Genomic DNA, 19,530 nt, shown 5'->3' with positions numbered 1-19,530 from the left:
ACCAATCTCATGCTTAATCCCTCAACATACATGATGCGAACCCCACCTTTTTCCGCCTCGGGGAAAAAGCTCGTGTGTTGGGCATTTTCCATGTCTGCCACCCAGCGTCGACTAGTGATGGGATCCCTGACCCTAAAGAATCCAGGCGCTCCACACGCCTTAAACTCCCTGAATGGGGGAATTCGGGCCTCAATATGGCCTGCAACAATCTTGGCTCGGAAAGACCTGATCCATTCCTCCATGATCTCCATGATGCCTTCCTTGACGGTACCAAAGATCATCGGGGTAGCGTCAAGTATGCCACGAGTAACCTCAGTTGCGATAAGATCGTGCAGCCTCTCATCAATGGGCTCTACGCCAGAGCCTGAACCTGATCCTGATCCTGAACCTGAACCTCGCGGGATCATCACTATCCTTAACTAAAAATATCACAAATAACAATGATAAGGAATTCGAAAGGGACTCCTCCTCACCAGAATCCTAAGAGCCATCAGGTCTATCATTGATTCGGGTATAGGTCATGTTGAAACATCCCAAAAAATATGGTCCAAAAATTTTATTTTTAATTATTAATAAAACCATAATTATCAAATCATCACATAAAAATCATAAGTCATTGTATCTCAAAACATCACAATCATATGTCAAACATATCAAAGTAAAAACATCCCAGGCTAAAATCATGGTGCATGCACTGCAGTCATCCCGAACTCTTCCCTTTGCTACCGGAAGTACATGAAACCAAAACTAAAAAATGTAAGCACAAAGCTTAGTGAGTCTCCCCAAACTACCATATACCATAAACACAACATACAACTAGGAGATACGGGTCTCGCCCACACTCTGCTAATGGGCCCCACCCACACTCAACTATCTAGGAGATACGACCCTCTTCCACACTCGACTAACTAGAGATACGGGCCTCGCCCACACTCGGCTACTAAGGGATACAAGCCTTACCCATACTTGGCTACTAAGAGATACGAGCCTCGCACACACTCAACTACTAAGAAACACATACAAGTATCACACAGGCAACAAGTATAATCCAATCTATCAATCCATATCCATACTTAGATAATACTAAGATACGGGCCATGCCCACACTTAGCTACTAATCAACACACATAACATACACGGGCCAGACTTGGTGCCTTCGACCCGTTCAAACTAGGAGGAAACTCACCTCACAATGCTGAATGTAGAATCTCACGGTACAGAATCCCTAACGGTTGCTCCGACAACTCCCCGAACTATCAGTGTAAAAATAACACTTAGTCAAAACTCAATAATCCTTCTTAGGGTAAAATAACCATTTTACCCCTAATCTAATTAGGACCATAACCTAGGCCCAAATCCATAATACCAATGGTCCAAACCTATAAAGCCTTTCCAAGCTCACTAAAGGCCCACTTATGGCCCAATTTTCTAAATTGGGCCCAACTCCTTAAATCGGCCTTCCTTAAGCCCAAACATGTCCTTAGCCTAATAACTAACTTCTGGTGGCCCACTAAGGCTCAACAGTTAAGAAAACCAAAGATAGCCCAAATCGAAGCCCAAATGATGTAAAGCCCAAAATTAGTGAGTACGTTGAGCATACTCCTCTATACACTAAGCGTATAGGCTGCATGGCTTGTACGTTACACGTACTGGTTGGTACGCCAAACGTACTACCCTGTTAAGCCATATTCCTCAAAAATGCTTAATCCCTTAAGAACTTATGCTTCAAACATAGATCTGAGTCCACTAACATGTCTTAACCCATAAAGTCAATTACTTGGTGGCTTGCAACCCACCAAATGGACCCAAACTTGAAATATAGCAACTAACTTCCATGTAAATGACTAAAACTCATGCATGATCACAATAAGACCTTCAAGATGGAAGCTTTTCTGTTCTTGGGACTCGTATAGCACTAAGGGTGGCAACCCTTTCGTAGAAACGGATTGGAACCATAAAAATCCATTCTTGGGACCTATCCAAAACGTCATTAATATAAATCTAAGCATTCACGAGTCAAGTTGAGAGCTTTTTATCTCAAATGAATGCCAAATGGTGATGTTATCTCAAATCCTTGAGCTCAAGCTACTCAAGTTCTTATTTTTTAACTTATTCCTTCTCCTTCCAAGCGTCAAATCACCAAAATAAGCTTCACAAGGCCAAAAACACACAAAGATGAAGAATGAAAGATTTCTAAGGTTTTTGAGTCGAGGTGGCTGGTAAGGAGGCTAGGGTTTGGGACATAATGTTGTATTTATATGGATTAAACCCTAAAAAGTAGGGTTTTGATTCTGCTCGCATACGATGTGCGTACTCCTTGGTGCACTGCGCGTACGCGCATGAACCCCCTGCATCCAATGTTGCACTATGCCCCGCATACGCCAAGCTTACGCCCAACGTACCTACATTCCAATCATGATGAACCACTCACTAAGGCCCAACTCAATAATCAATTATTTATATCATGGCCCAAAAATTAATTACAAAGAAAATAAATAATTTGCATTACCCCAAATCACGGATGTTACACCTATGCTTTTAGTAGTACGGGCCCAATACTACCTCCCTTACCTACCTGTACCTTCCCCAAGGCCATACCTGATATCCCTAATTCACCTAACCACCAATCATGACCCATAAGCACAACACTAACTTAGATACTAGACTATCCTAGGATTTCTCAATCCTCATTAAGCCGGAAACTCAAATCAATCATAGTAGGTTGCTCTATGCATGCAAGTTATACACAAAGAGAATTACATAGACTGTCAAATAAAGCTTTAACCCTAAACCATAACCAGACAAGGAAAAGGAATAAGGAAGATTCCTTCATTATAAGGCTATTCAATCCTAAGTATGTACAACTTTGAAAGCATACACTTAGCAAATAATCCATTCAACATTAATTTCCATATTACTATAGCATGGCTAAAACATTGGGAACACTTACTTGAGCTGGGTCGATTACGCGCATTCCACTCTCCCCTCTTTCTTACAAAAACCATGTTCAAGAAAATTTTAATTTTTGGTTTCTTTAATTTTTTTTACCATTTCCCCAGTTTGAGTTTTGACATACCCAAGAGTGTTCCCGAATCTCTCAAACTAAGGCTCTAATACTAACTTGTAACAACCTAAATTTTACAGAAAATTTTAACTTTTATAATCATAAATACCAACCAAAATTGTTTCCAAAAATCCCATTACATAACCATAGTGTTTTAAAAAGATCAGACTATCAAAACTAAATGTGAAAATACTGGAGAATGCACACTGCGCCATCAAGCCGGGCACTTGCCCTTAGAACTAGAAGTACCTGAAACACCCAACAAAAATGCAAGCACACGCTTAGTGAGTTTCCCAAAGCACATGAAACATATAATCACATAATGTCATGCATACATACATATAAGTTTGCCATGGACTCCCTTCATGGTCTTCATTTGGAATGCCATGGGCTACCACCATGGGCTTATATCCACGATACATAGGCTCCTCCCATGGTCTTGCCAAGTTTCATGGACTCCTCCCATGGTCTTCACATAAGTCCATATATATATATATATATATATATATATATATATATATATATATATATATATATCAAATAGCAAACTATTTCATGCTCCATTACTAAACATCTCATATCAATTAATAGGTCGGTCTTGGTGCCTTCGACCCATGAGTGTAATGAGAAGACTCACCTCAGTCTGCTGAACACAAAAGCTGCTCGCCTAACAGTCCAAAACCACACACTAAACAATGATACATTTAACCCTAAATTAGGATTATAACACAACCTAATCAAAGATTCTAAACACCTAAGCCTAAGTCCTTCCATAGTGGCCTAAAAGTCTTCCATTTGCTACTGGGCCTAAGATCCAAGATAAAAGCCAATAATGGAACACATGGCCCACTAAGACCCAACCAAAACAACTATGGCCCAAATCAAAATATCATCCCAAAAACTCTAAATGGGACCAGGCCCAAAACTAAATAAGGCCCAATGAGCTTACAAGCCCACACAAAGCCCAGACCCAACTAGAGTGCGTACGCCCTGTGTACCACTCTAGTACACTCAGCGTAACAGAACCTTAAGCTGTACGCGTTGTGTACACAATATTACGCACGGTGTACAAGCAGGACATGCATCAATCGACCATTAAGTACTTAATACTTGGGATTTCAATGTCCTACTTTAGATATGAGTCCATTAAGATGTCCTAGGGGATAAAGTTGGACACTTTATGCACTTGCATGTCATGAGTAACCCCAATACTTCATTCTTATCATTAAGACCTCATTTAAGATCTCTAACTTATGCATGGAGTCAAAATAACCTTTAAGATGGAACCTTTATGCATCAAACATGCTCAAGGAGCTTAGATCTAGCAACCCTAATATCTAGAGTTGCTCAACTCACTAGAGAAGGTCCAAAAGCAAGAAAGGAACTCCATAACAAAACCCTAGCTCAAACAATCAAAAGATATGACAAGTTCATGACTTTATACCTCCAGAAGTTCCTCAAGATGAACTAGATGCAGAATCTAGAAACTTAATGACACCCAAGGCTTGATCACTACCTTCTCCTTTTTGAATTCTCTCTAAAATGGTCACCAACACACTTTCTAAGCTTAAGAATCACACTCACAAGGAAATATGAGGTTAAGGGACGAAAAGAGGCTATGGGAGGCTAATTAGGGTTTGGTCCAAAAGACTTAAGGACGTTTATATAGGTCTCAAGCCCGTATATTAGGGTTTTGGTCTTCAATCATGTACGCCCCACGTACCCACTTGGTACGTCCAACGTACATGACGAACCTCCGCGATCAACCATCCTTAGTACGCTAAGCGTACTTCTTATGTACGCCCAGCGTATTAATGGACCAATTTTTGCAATAAACTTTCATACTAAGGGTTAGAAATGTAAATACCTGGATCCCAATGGTTACAATAAGTTAGTGTTACGATTATTAACTCAAACTTAGTAACAATGATATACTTTCTTAATAACAATATATTCATCAATATTTGACTTATATATACCCAACACACAAAAATTTGCCTGATTACTTATACTAAGGGGTTGTTTGATTTGCACTTTCTCGGGACGGTCAAAGCTGACTGCTGACTTAGTCAGCAGTCAACCCGTTTGATAATGCTACCTTTGGCTTACTTGGTCGGCTATTTCTGACCAAAACCACTTACTCGGTCCATAAAAAACAAGGAGCTAGCTGGAAATTAGAAACACATATTCCCTTTTTAACCCTGATAGCTTACGCCTTCATTTTTTCCTTAGTCGATTGTTGGAACCAGACCTCCCGCCATCGTCAATCCTTAGCCACCCTTTCGTTGGTCGGTATTACTCTTGCACTCTTTGCCGGCAACCTAATACTATCATGATTACTCTGCTATTCTATTTTTTTCAATTCAATTGTTGACTCAAACATGCTTTGATATTCTTACGATATTCCCCAGTTTCAAATACATACTATGATACCCATTATATCGATTTCATGATTGTGGCACTTAATTGTTGTTTGAGCTTCTCGATTCCATGATGGACAATCCGCTCTCATTCAAATCGAAGAAATACATCACAACACGAATTAGTTTTGCATATCACTACTGACGAATCCAGTTCATTAATCCAAAAGTCTAGCAGAAAGAATGTACTTTGGTACGTATTATTGTTGTAATTTTAAAGAATTATGTTATTTGTTGTTTGATTGTAGGCCTACTGTAGCTTCTTCATCAAAAGTAGAACTCTGATCGCTCGATCAAACCTCTTTCTTGCTCTTGTTCTCGCTGTCGCCATTTAGCAATTAATGATCTCACCAAGTTCGCGGTAAACAATCATTCTTCTGTTTTTGTTTTTGTTTTTTTTTTCTTCTGTTGAAATCAGATTAAATGTCATGCTGAAATTAGATTTTATTTGTTCCTATGCTGAAATTAGATTATCGTTCGAATGATCTCTCTTGCTAATGTTTATGTATCTTCTGTAATTAGATGCTAATTTTTATGTATTTACGAAATTAGATGTTGATGTTTATGTATTTTTTGAATTCTTGCCACATATTGTGTCTGTATGTTGCCCGGTGCTCTAGAATATGTATTTTTTGACATCACATGTATGATTTTAGTCCAATATATGATTATAGGTGAAGTGATGTTGTAGGAGCTTATGGTACAGAAACCTCTAGCTTGTTGATCCAAACAAGCATCAGAAATAGGATGATTGGGCTGTAGTTCTGGATATTAAGAAATTAATGAAGTAAAATGAGGTGACTATGGAGAAAGAAGAATCTGAAAAACATTTTACAACATAGGGATCTTTTTTTATTACAATGATGTATTTTGTGATATTGAATGGCTGTAAGTTGTTTTTTAAACCAAAATTTGAGATTAATATTTAATAGTATGTGTTTTGTGTTTCCTTTAGTTTTCATGTATGATTATTGGTGAAGCCTTGGATCCTATAGGTGATTAGTTATGATTTTAGTCCAATGTACCCTATAAGTGATTAATTATGTATGTTGAGTTACAAACAAGATAGAAGGTTATTTTTATAATTCAACACAATCAACTAGAGAAATTAATCAAGCATCATAAACATAATCATATATTGATTCAATTAGAATTCTAACACAATCAGCAGCTATCAAACAACCCTAAAACATGATCAATTATATTCACTCATTTAAGATTTATTCCTCATTTATTTGACACATGACAAATTATTCCCTAACCAACTCATTAAATTATAAATACTAACATTTTATATTATTAAATTTAATATTTAATATCATTAGTTTTATCTTTATAACTAATTCAATTAGTATAGTTTGATTTTTTGTTATAACTTTTATTACGTAATGTTTCATATAATTTAAATATATAATTAAGATGGTTTTATTTTTATCTACATTATAATATAAATTTATCTCAATAAGATATCAAAAATAACATATTTTTGTTTTCAAAATTCAATATTTTATATAATTACAAAATATATTTTTTATATATCATAAATATGAAATTATATGAATATTCGAATCCCAAAAAATTAATAACTATTTTCAGCCGTACCAAAACTACAAATACTTAAAAAACCGGCTTTTCTTTTATAAAGTTTTCTTTAGATCACTTCAAAAATAAAATCTATTAATATATTTCGTTTATTTTAGTTGTCGTTATTTTGTCTCCGAAAAAATAAAATAATAATAAAAAAATCGACAACTCAGGGGGGTTAGTGGCTTTTGTGGCAATTTCGTCTTTGCGTGAAAATTTACCCCCATTCCCACCATTTTCATCCATGATCCACTCCACGCTCCCTGTAATCTCTCGGTAGCCAACTCACTCATTCATATCATTTGAATTTCAACACAAACTTCTTCTGAGATTCTTCTGAAAGCACATCTCCGAGACTCCGACTACTATTCAATTTCTCAAACGAGGTACACCCTTATACTTCATCTTAATTGTTCGTCATTTTTCACAGAAAAAAGAATTGCTCCAGTTTATCCCATTTTGACGGTTTCGACTTCTGGGTCGAGTGTATTTGATTCTTGTTTTTGTTGGATCTTTTTATCTTTTTTGTTCTTAGCATATTTATCTATTGATTTCGTAGTACTGATTGGAAATTAGTTGAAAAAGGAATGATTCTTGATGCTCTTCGTATCGTGTAAGCAGAAAACGACAACACTCGCGTCAAAATCTTCTCTATCTATTTTACAGTGTTTCAAAGCCCTAAACAGTGAAGTTCGACGTGTTTGTTGCTTAGATTCTTTATCATTTTTGTGGGTTCAACTAAAATCCCAAAATTAAGTGATCAAACATTGTATTAGACATTATAGAAGTGTTAGTTGGTTCAACTTTCGCCGGATTTATCATTCTATAATTCATCGTCTGCAATAGTAACTGACGTTTGATTTCCGTTTTCATTGAATTCTCGATAGGGATGGAGTCTGGAAACGAAGTTGTTTCAGAGGATGGAAGCGGTGTTGCTGTTAATGAAGATCCGAATGTGAAAAAAGAGGAAGAAAACTCAAATAAAGTCGAGGAGCCCCTTAATTCAACAGGAGTTGAAGTGATCGAAATCATTGAATCGCCTGACATTCGAGGGAAAAACTCCATTAAAGTTTCAACAAACGACGCGACTTCAAAGAACAAGAAAGTAGTTAAAAAGATCCCTAGTACGAGTTCTTCCTCTCGCAATCCTAAGTCAAATCCGTCTCAGAATTCATCTTTTCCTGCTAAAACCCCAAACCCTAATTCCATGAAGCCTGCCATTGCTGGGCACCCTGTGAAACCACGAATTGAATCAAAAGGTAAAGCCACGTTAACCAATGGAATTGGCTCATCAAGATCTTCTAGTTTGTATACAGCTAATAGGAGAGCTTCTGTTGGAGTGAAGTCTACAGAAGTGACTGCAAAGAGTAGTGGTATGGCTACCCGGAGAGCCAGTTTACATTCAGTCACAGGCCTACACACCTCAAGGGTAAAAATGTCTTTCATATTTTCCGGTACCCTTTTGATTCTTTGATGAATTGACATGTTCTTAGTTTATATTTTTGACTGTTTGTTTGTTTTAGCCCAAAAAATCCAATGGAAATGAAGACTGCCCTCCTTCTGAAGACTCCTTGTAAGCCATTCAATTGATTTCTTGTGGTTGTTTATCATAATTACAATTTTTTTTCCCGTTTTTACCCTTTTAAGTAATGCAAGATTTAAACTTTCTTCCTTATGATCAGATAATATATTAAGGGTATCTAAGGAAGTGTATTATTAAATCACTCCAAGTTAGTTATTCAAGGTTTTGCACATTGCCTTAGCGATGGAATATTGCATTCTATAGATTTATTCTATTTTTACGGTTTTACCCTTGTATGTTATGGAATATTTAATCTTCCTTCATGTGTCAAGCAAGATAGATTAATGGACTTTTAAGTAAACACATCATCTCAATGTTCATAACTAACCTTACAACTAAACATTATGAAACAAAGTTCACAAATCTTGAAATGACCTACATAACCCTGATTAATTTTTGAGGCTGTTTTGCAATTGCAGATCAGTTAATCAACATTCAAAACCAATCAAAACCGCAGTTAGAGAAGATGATGACACTCGTTCCTCTACCTCATCGTATTATTCTCTGCTTTTTGATTAAATTTCATTTAAAAAAAAAAAAAACTTCTCTTTTCTTGATTTCAAGAACTTGATTATTCTTTAAAATTTTATTTTATGATATCACAACACAGAGGGCAACATAGGAACATTGCATCCGGCTTTTCTTTCAGGTTGGATGAACGTGCTGAAAAGCGAAGAGAGGTAATGATTTTACCATATTGCCCCTGTATGTTTACCCTTTCTTTTATAACATAAAAATCAACAAAGTTTAATCTTTGTGCATTAGTTCTATTCAAAGTTGGAGGAAAAGACTCATGCAAAGGAAATGGAGAAGACTAATTTGCAAGAAAAGTCAAAGGTCAAAGAATCTTTGAACTCATTAGTCAACGAAATTATAATCAAGTCAATGTTTTTAACTCATGGGGTTACAAATTATGCAGGAAAGCCAAGAAGCCGAGATCAAGAAATTAAGGAAGAGTTTAACATTTAAAGCTGCCCCACTGCCAAAGTTTTACAAAAAACCCCCTCCGAAAGTAGAACTGAAGAAGGTAAATTACTGTTTTGCCCTTGACCGAGTTTTGCACTTTTGCTCTTCTAGCCTTTATGTTTTTACACATCTATATGTATGCACAAGAAGACAGAATGACACTGTTTGTCCTTCTAGAGACCTTTTTATGATGTAAATTACTATGATACCCTTGGCTGAGTATTGCATGTCAAATTACTATTTTGTCCCTTTGTAGATGCCACCCACACGTCCAAAATCTCCAAACCTGGGCAGAAACAAGAGCGCTGTGGCTGAATCATCAAGTAAAGTCAACCATGAGAAAGAGGTAGTCAAACCCGAAAAGTCAACTGGAAAAGTCAAAGCAAAAACCTCACCTTCCAAAGCCATGGTCAAACCAGAAAAGTCAAATGAAAATACTGGTAAAACAGAAGATGAAGGAAAGGATCAAGTTTGGAATGAGGAATTTGAAGCAGTCCAAATCCCATCTGTAAATCCTCTTGAGGTTGAGGATTGGATAGAAGTTGGTGCTGAAAAGAACGCTGCAGGGGTTGAGGAATTGACCAATGAGGATGTGACACCTGGAGATATTGTCATTGTTGAAGGTTAGAAAATTCTTTTTAATAGGGTTTTTTTTTTTGGGTGTGGAGATTTTGAGATTGGTTTCTGTGATGTGAATAGTGTGGTGAAAGATTGTTTTGTTTTTTGCAAAAAGGTTGTCTCTACAGGTTTATATGATATGATGTAATGAATCTTCCTTAGAATCCAAAGATGTGATTTTTTTTTTTTAATGACTTGTCTATTTTGGCGTGAAAATTGGAATTTTTGTATTTATTTATAAAAGATTCATGTTCTGGATTCTTATTTGTTTTTCATTTGCTTCCCGATGATTATGATGATGAGACATTAGAACAGATGGATGGACATGATAATATTTTGTAACAATAATGTATCATTTAACGACTTTACTCCTTCTCTTTTGTTTTTCTTTCACCCTTAATTGAGGCTCAATTCCTTTTAATTGTTAGCATTTTGGGGGATAATGTAGGATTCAGTTAAAAATAGATATATAACTTTAATAGGAAAAGAAAAAAAAAATTCTGAATATTGTTTTGGAATCTATTCAATATCCTTGGAGTATTTAAAAATACTTTTTTTTTTTTAGTTTGTACCATTTGATTGAAAATAATTCGTAATATGAAAATATTGTTTTATTTAGTTTTAGAGGGTAATGGGGACCAATAAATTTAGAAAATTAACCAATGTATTACCCAAATTAATAAAACACTAACAGCCCAAAAGTTGATCATGTTTTTTTGACTGCATAAAATGAATTAATTGACCATGCATTTCGCATCAGCATTCAGCAAGCTTTCCACTTTCTAGATCCCTCAAGGTGAATATGGTAATTTGCTATTGTTTTGTTTTTGTTTTTGTTTTTTTTTTTAACGGCAGATTCTATTAAATGCGTCGGACTGTATAACCAAATCGACTCTCTATGCCCTTTGTCAACTTCTTATTCATTTCTGCAAATCATATCATAGTAGTCGTTGGTTAAAGAAGGTGGAGATTGGAATCGTTGATTTCAATATATGTGTATTGTTTTCGATGGATTTGGTTCATGAAATATCGGCGATGGTTTTTGAAATTATTCAGCCGCGATTTCCCTGTTTAAAAGGTATGATTTTAATTTTTTGTGCTTTTCAGTTTGAATTTAGGGTTTACAATTTTAAATCCAGATTTTATGAGGTTTGGCTTGATGTAAACTAAAAAAAAAATATCAAAGTCAGATAGTCTTCACATTTTAATCAGGGTGATATTAACGAAAACTTAAAGAGGGGATATCATAGTGCTGTAAATAAGAACTAGATGCTGGAAGCCTGATGACTCGTTTGGGTTTCCTGGTGGACTCCTGTGGAGAAGATGGTCCTATAACGTCTGGGCCTCTATCATGCATTTAGTTACAAAAAAAAAAAAAAAAAAGAACCATTTTTCGGAAATTGAAATTTTTTTTCAAGAAAAATACGAATTTAAAAAATGCATTTAGTTCAACAATTTTTTTTTTTTTTAAATTTTAAAGGAAATTTTTCATTTTCCAAAATGACAAAGAATTTACAAAATTTCAATAAACTCTTTACCAAAATTTTCTAATTCCATTTTTTAGATAAAATATACACACACCCTAATTCTACCACCATCACCATCGTCATCACCACCACTACCACACCACCACCACATATGTCGCCATCATCACCACCAACACTACCCCATTACCGCTACCACCACCACCACCCTGCCATCACCACAACTACCACACATCACCACCACAATCGTCGCCATCATCCCCACCACCACCACCACCCCCACCACTCCACTCCACTATACCACTAAAAAGATTTGGTCGAAAAAATACAAGATCACTTTTTAGGCAAAAAATAAATTTGAGATTTAATCCGGAAAAAACATAAAATATAAGGTTATGAGTTAATCTGAGAATCAAAGACAAAAAAGAAAATTAAGTCATTTAATTACGGGAAAAACCCGTGAATAGCATGGTGTAAATCTTTCTTCCAATTCGACCTCCCTAACGAGGAATCAACATTTACACTGTTACTGTTACTCTGAGATTATGACACTCCTAGGTAAATATTAATGAATTCAATTGATACTCTTTAGGTACTTTGTTAATATTTTTCAGATAATATCATTCACAGGCCTCTGTATTTATATACCCTTAATATTTGTTAAGAGCATAGTTAACATTATCAACATTTCATTACATATTTAGTTACTATTCATCATGAACCCATTTATGTTCATTAGATATTTAGTTATATTCTTCATGACTAAGTGGAAGCTTATGAAATGCATGTGTTACTTGGATGCATACTTGTATAATGCATTGGCAGAGACGCAAGGTTTATTAACGGGTTAGCCATGAAGAGAGCGGTCAACGCTGTTGATTTGATGGGTCTTCTTCCACAACTATGTGACCCACAGAGTGAGCTCCTTTTGCTTCGATCATGTATGGGCATTGCAAAACTTTTCTTTGGTTTAAGGACTTGCCAGCTGGTGCGTATACAAGAAACAACTTTATTATTTGACAAAGGATTGCGTAGGTCTATCGAGGATATGGTGGTATGTGGAGGCCCCTTCTTTAGAGACATCCAATGGTGTTTGGCTTCCTTACATATTCGTTTCGGTGGCTTGGGTTTGTACTCAGCATTCGAGGTTTCCTCCTACGCATTTGTAGCCTTGAGGGCCCAATCTTGGGTATTACAAGACAATATCTTACGTGACAGTGACATGTGTGGTATGGACTCTGATTACTCTTCTTCGCGATACGATTCCGAGATTTGACTTTAGCAGTTTCACTAATAAAGACACCGCCCCCCAAAAGCATATACGTGTGCCATTTTTAGCAAAACCGTCAAAGATTTGGAAGTCGACTTCGATATGACTGTTAGACAGAAAGCAGTTTTTGAGTGTCTTCGGGCACCTCATGTTCAGGATTTTCTGCTAACTATCCCCATTGATGGCATTGGCCAGCATATGTCTCCTATGAGTATCGAACTATCCTTCGTTACCGCCTCATGATTCCTCTCTTCCTAATTGACGAGATATGCCCAGTTTTCCGCAAGACATGTTTGGATACCTTTAGGGAACATGCAGTTTGTAGAGAGTTCCCTGGTTTCAAGTACAGACATAATGTGGTTGGGGATGTTCTCTTTGATTCTTGTTGGCGTGCTGGTATTTCTGCGAAGAAAGAAGCGTCAGTGAACTTTTTGACGGACCCGTAGGATGGAAGATCCACACTTACACTGACTGATATTTTGGTCTTTGGATGAGTAGGAGGGAAACACACGTGTGTGGATCTTATTGGGGTCTTTCATCTCGTCGGTTTGATGAGCGGAGGTTTCACAACAGGGCATGCCGCTTTGAAAGATGTTGCGTGCAAAGTGGCATAACACGAGAATGCATGTATAGAAAATCAATATGTGTTTGTATCTTTTGCATTTGACACATTTGGTTTTCTCGCATCAGAGGCGATGAAGCTCCTCAACAGAGTCCAACGGGTCATGCACTCTAATGTCATATCTCCTAGATCCACATTTGTTGTTTTCAAAAGGATTAGTTTTGCCATCTAGAAAGGCTAGCAGCGCAGCATGTTGTCCGTTTGCCTTCCATCGATATGTATTGAACCATATTATGCTTTTAAAAAAAAATCATAAATGAATATCTTTTATTATAAATATTGTATGCTTTATTTATCATGACTTGTTTTAATCATATGTGATTTTTATTATATAGACAAAAGAGATTCAATCACATGTGATTAAAATCTGTTATGAACATCTTATGCTTTTGTTTTAATCATATATGGTTTTCTAATTATGTTTGAATTTATATATTTTAGGAATTCATTATTAATCACATATGATCATATAAGGAATTCATTATCAATCACATGTGATTTTACATTACATAGATTGATATATATTCAATTCTAAAAATCATTAATTAATAATAAAAAAAAAAACTTGCTTATATAATCATAATAGATTAAATAAGTATTTATTTTTACCTGAAACACTAAAGTTTTGGATTTGATGACTTGAATGTTAAAAATCTTTATCCATGTAGTTTTGGATTTGATGACTTGAATGTTCAACGTCTTCATTAACATCTTCAATATTAATTTGATCTTCATTTTTAAAGAAATTCACATTATCGCTTGTAAAAGACATTATCAAACAATAGAACTTGTCATTAACAAGATAAACAATTATTATTACAACAAATACTAATAATATATGATTTAAAAAACTATAAAATAAAATGTAAATGTACATAAGATTTATGATTATAACATATATAAATCATATGTGATTTTAAACATATATGACTAAAACATTTATGATTACAACATATATTAATCATATATGATTTAAAGAATTGTATTGTAGTTTATAACATATATATGATCATAGGGTCACTTGAAGAACATGATTGTTAGACTTTGATCATATCATATGCCGGGAGCATCCACTATTCACTACCCTCCACATAAAAAAAATTACTCATAAACAAATATACAAGCATTCTTATAATGTTTATTCCAAGGGTATGTGACAAAGAAAACAAGAGACGTAATACATTGAGAACTAACCCAAGACAGTAAACCATTAACCAAATAAGAACAATATTAACTATGTCCTAAGTACATTAGCCAACATTAGCCAAAGAATGTCCTGAAGGTGTAAGGAGTGACTCTTGGATCAAATAAATGAATACAAGTTGTATTCCAGAAAGTGACATTTTTTTAGATTCATCAACCCCCAAATTGTTGCAAGAGTAACAATAATGAACTAATAAAAAGACTATGAAGAATAACGCTCTACATAAAAGTTTGGTCCACTTCCCTATTTAATTAAAGTAGCTATAGATCTAAGATCAGGTGGATTCGACGTTCTAAAGATGCTACCATTCTCCACTGCAACTGGGCTCCAGGGTTGCGACCGCGTTATGGGTAGTCACGAATATCCGTGTTTCGAATCAGGTGATTGATTGTTGAAATTTTTGATGATTGGCCCATCCAATGAATAATTGTCCTCACTATCCTCAGTGTCCCCACCGCCCTCAATGTCCCCACTATCCTCAGCGTCGGAAGATAAGATCAGGTTCAAAACCTTTCTAATGTACTTAACAACGGGTTTACGCTTATTCCAAAGCTTTAACCATTTTTTTGTAAAACTTTTTTAAGTTATGGTTTTCACTGCCACTATTTTTTTTAAGTTTGATCTCTGGTGCAGTCCAAGGAACAGATTTGTCCAGATACCCATCATGCCCCCGAAATTGCCTTAGATAACTAAGCGGTCGATGATGAGCCACCAAGTACATGTATATCATCGGGGCATGATAGGTCACATAAGGAAGATGGTTCATCTGCATATGCTCATCCAACATAATTTCATTATACAGATGCCATTTGATATTTTGTTAATACAAAGAAATAAGTTAGAGAGAGAGAGAGACTTGCCTCATATTCAAGATCCGTGAAAGTTTGATGTAATATCTTCTTAGCATCTCAAACTTTGTTTTTTGACATATTTTTCATCGGCACCATGCAATGATTCAATAATGGAGAATTTTGGTTCTGCAACTCGATTTCAAATCCAAGATTTCTAGAGAGTTTTGGAATGTATGTACAGAAAAAACCCTGCAATAGTAAAAACAAAAAATATATATAAATATATTATAATCTTATATTGAGATGCAAAAATGTGTCTTACCAAAAGAGGCATGCAATTACCATCAACTTTCTTCTTGGATTTTAACTTATATTTCTCAATCCCAATGTACAGGGTAGCCAGACACGCTACTCCCCAAGAGTAAGAATTTATTGTATCCATGTCTTCCACAAACTGTACAAGATATTCATGGAACACATTATCCTCACAGACTAGGGAAACAAAGCAAACAATAACTAGCAGAAGCAACGCAGTCATCTGTTCTGGTTCTTCTTTCGTACCATCTAATGCTACCAGTTTCAAATAGGGTATGGTCATGGGCCTAAGATGAAGATTTGTGAAAACTCAACTAAATGCCTTATTATCCCGGGTTTTTGATGAGATTATTGTCCGACCATTAATGGGTAAACCCGTTATATACAAAACATCCTCCAGTGTGATGTTTAGAATATGGCCATTAATATTAAAGTAGTGGTTTTTCAAATCATATCTCTGCAGTAACTCGCGTAGCAGCAGACTTGGAGTCTGGATACCCTCTGTTGTCAGCCACAACAATCTTAGCAAATAACAACCACTCTTATTGTTGTCAATTTTCCGATTAATGACATCCTTAAACCTATTGTCCAAATTCTTGTAGATATACGTCAATGTAGAAAGTTTTCCACTTGCTTTGAACATATCCATTTTAGTTGAGATAGGAGCAACAGGGGTTTAGAAAGTGTAAAATAATAATGTTGGAAGAATAAGAGTTTATCTTATGTGGGTAGATTGCTCCTTATTAGGTATGTCCTATATTCTTTACATTTTTATGTTTATAATATGTTTGGTTAATGAGTTAATGTATTGCTAACGTAATATTTAAGTTGTGCTGATTATACTTCACAAACTGAATCGAATTTCATAAATTCGTGAAACTAGGGAATAGGGATACTCTTGGGTTTGAATATTTGAATCTACATGGAGAGGAACAATAATAGCATCTCAACAATGTAAGTAAAAGCAATCTTCATCGATTGGTTCATAAAGAAACACAGATGGATTCATATTGACGGTTTTGATTTGAAGTTGGCAATTAAGTGAAAATTTTGCAGTTTTGACATCATTACTTCAGGTGATAGGGTCGTTATCTGCAGTTTGAGACTTGTTTTTATGTTAAAAGCATTTAGGATTTAAAAAATTAAACAGAGAAATCGTATAGGTATTTTCTGGTCATGAATTTGGGGATGTCACAGTTGGTATCAGAGCATTAGTTTAAGAGAACTAGGAATTTGTAGGATTTCTAGACTTAAACTTAGAATGCTAAGCGATGATCATGAGGAGTGTGTCTAATATATTTTAGGATGTATGCCTGAATAGACACAAATACTAGCTTACTTTAGGATTAGATGCCTAAATTGCTTTTATGTGCTAAATGATTTATACTATAAGATGCCTTATATGCTTTAGGATGTTATTATTTGATCGAATCTATGGACTATTGTCGACTGGATCTGAAAATTTTATGAGTTCAGATTTCTAAGCGTTTAATTACAGTTTTAGAACTGGCATGTAACTTTTTGGAGTAATAAGGAGATTTATACGTCTATCATAAATAAAGCTTTCCTATCTTAAATTCTCGCAACGGTACACCGAACGTCTGCTTGTGTGTACAAAACGTCATGGTGAAGACAGACTAGGAAATATCCGAGGAAGACGACCACCTGAGCCTAAGAATGTAATGGGTCATGCATCGGTCGTTGTGCCAGCACCCGAACCTATCACAATGCCAGAAGTTTAGGAAATGATGTGAACCATGATAGACTGAGTAAATGGATGAAATGAGAAGGCTTACAATACAGAATGGTATATATCTGAAGATATCGTACGAGTAATATCTTGCCTTTAGAATGCATCTAATAAATAATACGTCCAGTACGGGAGAAGTACACTTTCGATTTGCAGAAAGAATTTTTTTTGTATAATCCGTAAAGTTATCCCATGGTCTAGAATTTCCATCACCAACCGAGTTGAAGTAGAATTGATGATTGAAGATATGCATGGAAGAAGTCCTAGTAGAGTCTTGGGAAATTTTTATGATTATTTGGACACATTTGTATGTGTCAAATTGTTTTGTGATTTTAGGAGATAAGAACTTGGGGACTGTAAGACAATTCTTGAGATGAGTATGAGTAGGTGTGAATGGTAGTAGACGCTTATACTTCCGGAAGCACATGACTCGCACTTGGATTAGGGAAAGTCACAAGGTTACCAAGAAGCTAGTAATCGATTCCGTTTTGTTCAAGTATGTTGTTACCATCGTTTCAGTAATGACTAATAAGATGATTGTTATTTCAACCCTAAAGGTCATATCAAATCGAGTCCGACTAAGATGAGTATGTTACCTGGTTCAGAAAACCAAGATCAATGTAGCATCTGACTTAAGCTAGAAGATTGAAGTAAAAGATAATCGAAGCGATCAATAGAAGTGTTGCGATCACTATTAAAGTAAGAAGCTTGTAGCTAGAAGTGTTACATTTTTTAATGTGATTATATCACATTAGAATATGAAGGAAGATATATTTCATTCTAGAATTTGATTCTAAGAGACCTGAGTCTAAGCGTTGGATCATACGATGAGAGATCATTAGAAAATGACCCATCGATCTGTTATGATAATCGAAGTAAAGAACTTTTCTTAAGATTAATATGTTTAAGAAGAAGAAGGAGTCTCCAATAAGGATCGGTTTTGTAACTCGAAGGTTACAATTGAAAGTCCAATATAGGATATAGAGCGGGTGCAAGATTGACCACCGTCTGCAGTCAAGAAGTCCAAGAGTTAGATACTCATACGAAGGAAAATAAAAGTTACAATTTACCTAGGATGAAAAAAATAACACACATAGTCATTATACAAGCCCTGTTTTGTTGATGATTTCGGGACGTAATCATCCTAAGAGGGAGATAATTGTAACACCCGCAGATTCGGGTTAGTCAATTTAATGACGATAAACGTCAAAAATGATTTTTTGATAGAGGATTATTTAGAATAAATAATCTTAACTATGTTGTATTATATGTCACAAGGTTTCCGTATATATATAGAATGCCGAAATTCGAGTTATAACGAAGAAGTAATGACCTGTCAAAGTTTCACGACAAAACTTGCACTACATCGGGAATCATAAAAAGTGAGTTTGTGATATAGTACTTTTTAACCTTAGGGGTCTAAATGAAAGTTGTATAATACGTCTTCACCTTCGCATGGATATAAAGAACGTAAAAAACGGAGCTCGTATGCAAAAGTTATGGCCTTCCGAAGATGTAGCTGTTTGAGAGCATGACACGTATCAGAAACCCTAATCTGACTGGACTCACGATGTGAGCCTTAATTCTCACAATGTGGGGAGTCAAAACGCCACTTTTCGAAGCTAGAAGACGCATGGCAAGTCTACGGAGTGATACGTCAAAAGCTTACGATGTGAGCAAGGATTTCTCACGATGTGAGGAGTCAAACAGACACTTATCAAGGCTAGAACACAGATGGTGAAGCTACGAGGTGATTCAACCATGGCTCACGACGTGAGCAATGAATTCCTACAACATGAGAGGCCATAAATCTGCCTATAAATAGCCATTTCGACTCTTAGAATCATTACATCTAAATTT

The 19,530-nt window shown here is 35.6% G+C and overlaps 1 protein-coding gene across 2 annotated transcripts; it reads left to right on the top strand.

Annotated features, from left to right (window-relative positions):
- The first annotated feature begins 7,264 nt into the window (after positions 1–7,264).
- Positions 7,265–10,425, top strand: LOC145035553 (uncharacterized). Of its 2 annotated transcripts, none has more exons than XM_078984083.1 (8): positions 7,265–7,454; positions 7,956–8,497; positions 8,592–8,641; positions 9,070–9,144; positions 9,261–9,330; positions 9,416–9,487; positions 9,570–9,677; positions 9,873–10,425. In XM_078984083.1, the coding sequence occupies exons 2-8, from the start codon at positions 7,958–7,960 to the stop codon at positions 10,242–10,244; spliced, it is 1,287 nt and encodes a 428-aa protein (XP_078840209.1). In that variant the 5' UTR covers positions 7,265–7,454; positions 7,956–7,957; the 3' UTR covers positions 10,245–10,425. The 2 variants fall into 2 exon arrangements, with proteins under 2 accessions (XP_078840209.1, XP_078840213.1); XM_078984087.1 differs by lacking the exon at positions 7,265–7,454 and adding an exon at positions 7,760–7,857.
- The last annotated feature ends 9,105 nt before the right edge of the window (positions 10,426–19,530 follow it).

The sequence above is a fragment of the Lactuca saligna genome, chromosome 1 (assembly GCF_052625555.1).
Source record: "Lactuca saligna cultivar CGN05327 chromosome 1, ASM5262555v1, whole genome shotgun sequence".
NCBI lineage: Eukaryota > Viridiplantae > Streptophyta > Magnoliopsida > Asterales > Asteraceae > Lactuca > Lactuca saligna.
The sequence above is the reverse complement of the archived record's forward strand: the minus strand, read 5'-3'. Positions and strand labels throughout refer to the sequence as shown.

Excerpts from the sequence above, each read along its gene's own strand:
- LOC145035553 (XM_078984083.1), top strand. The coding sequence starts at position 7,958 with ATGGAGTCTGGAAACGAAGTTGTTTCAGAGGATGGAAGCGGTGTTGCT. Across the intron at positions 9,145-9,260 it reads ACTCGTTCCTCTACCTCATC|AGGGCAACATAGGAACATTG; the intron begins GTATTATTCTCT and ends ATCACAACACAG. Across the intron at positions 9,678-9,872 it reads CGAAAGTAGAACTGAAGAAG|ATGCCACCCACACGTCCAAA; the intron begins GTAAATTACTGT and ends GTCCCTTTGTAG.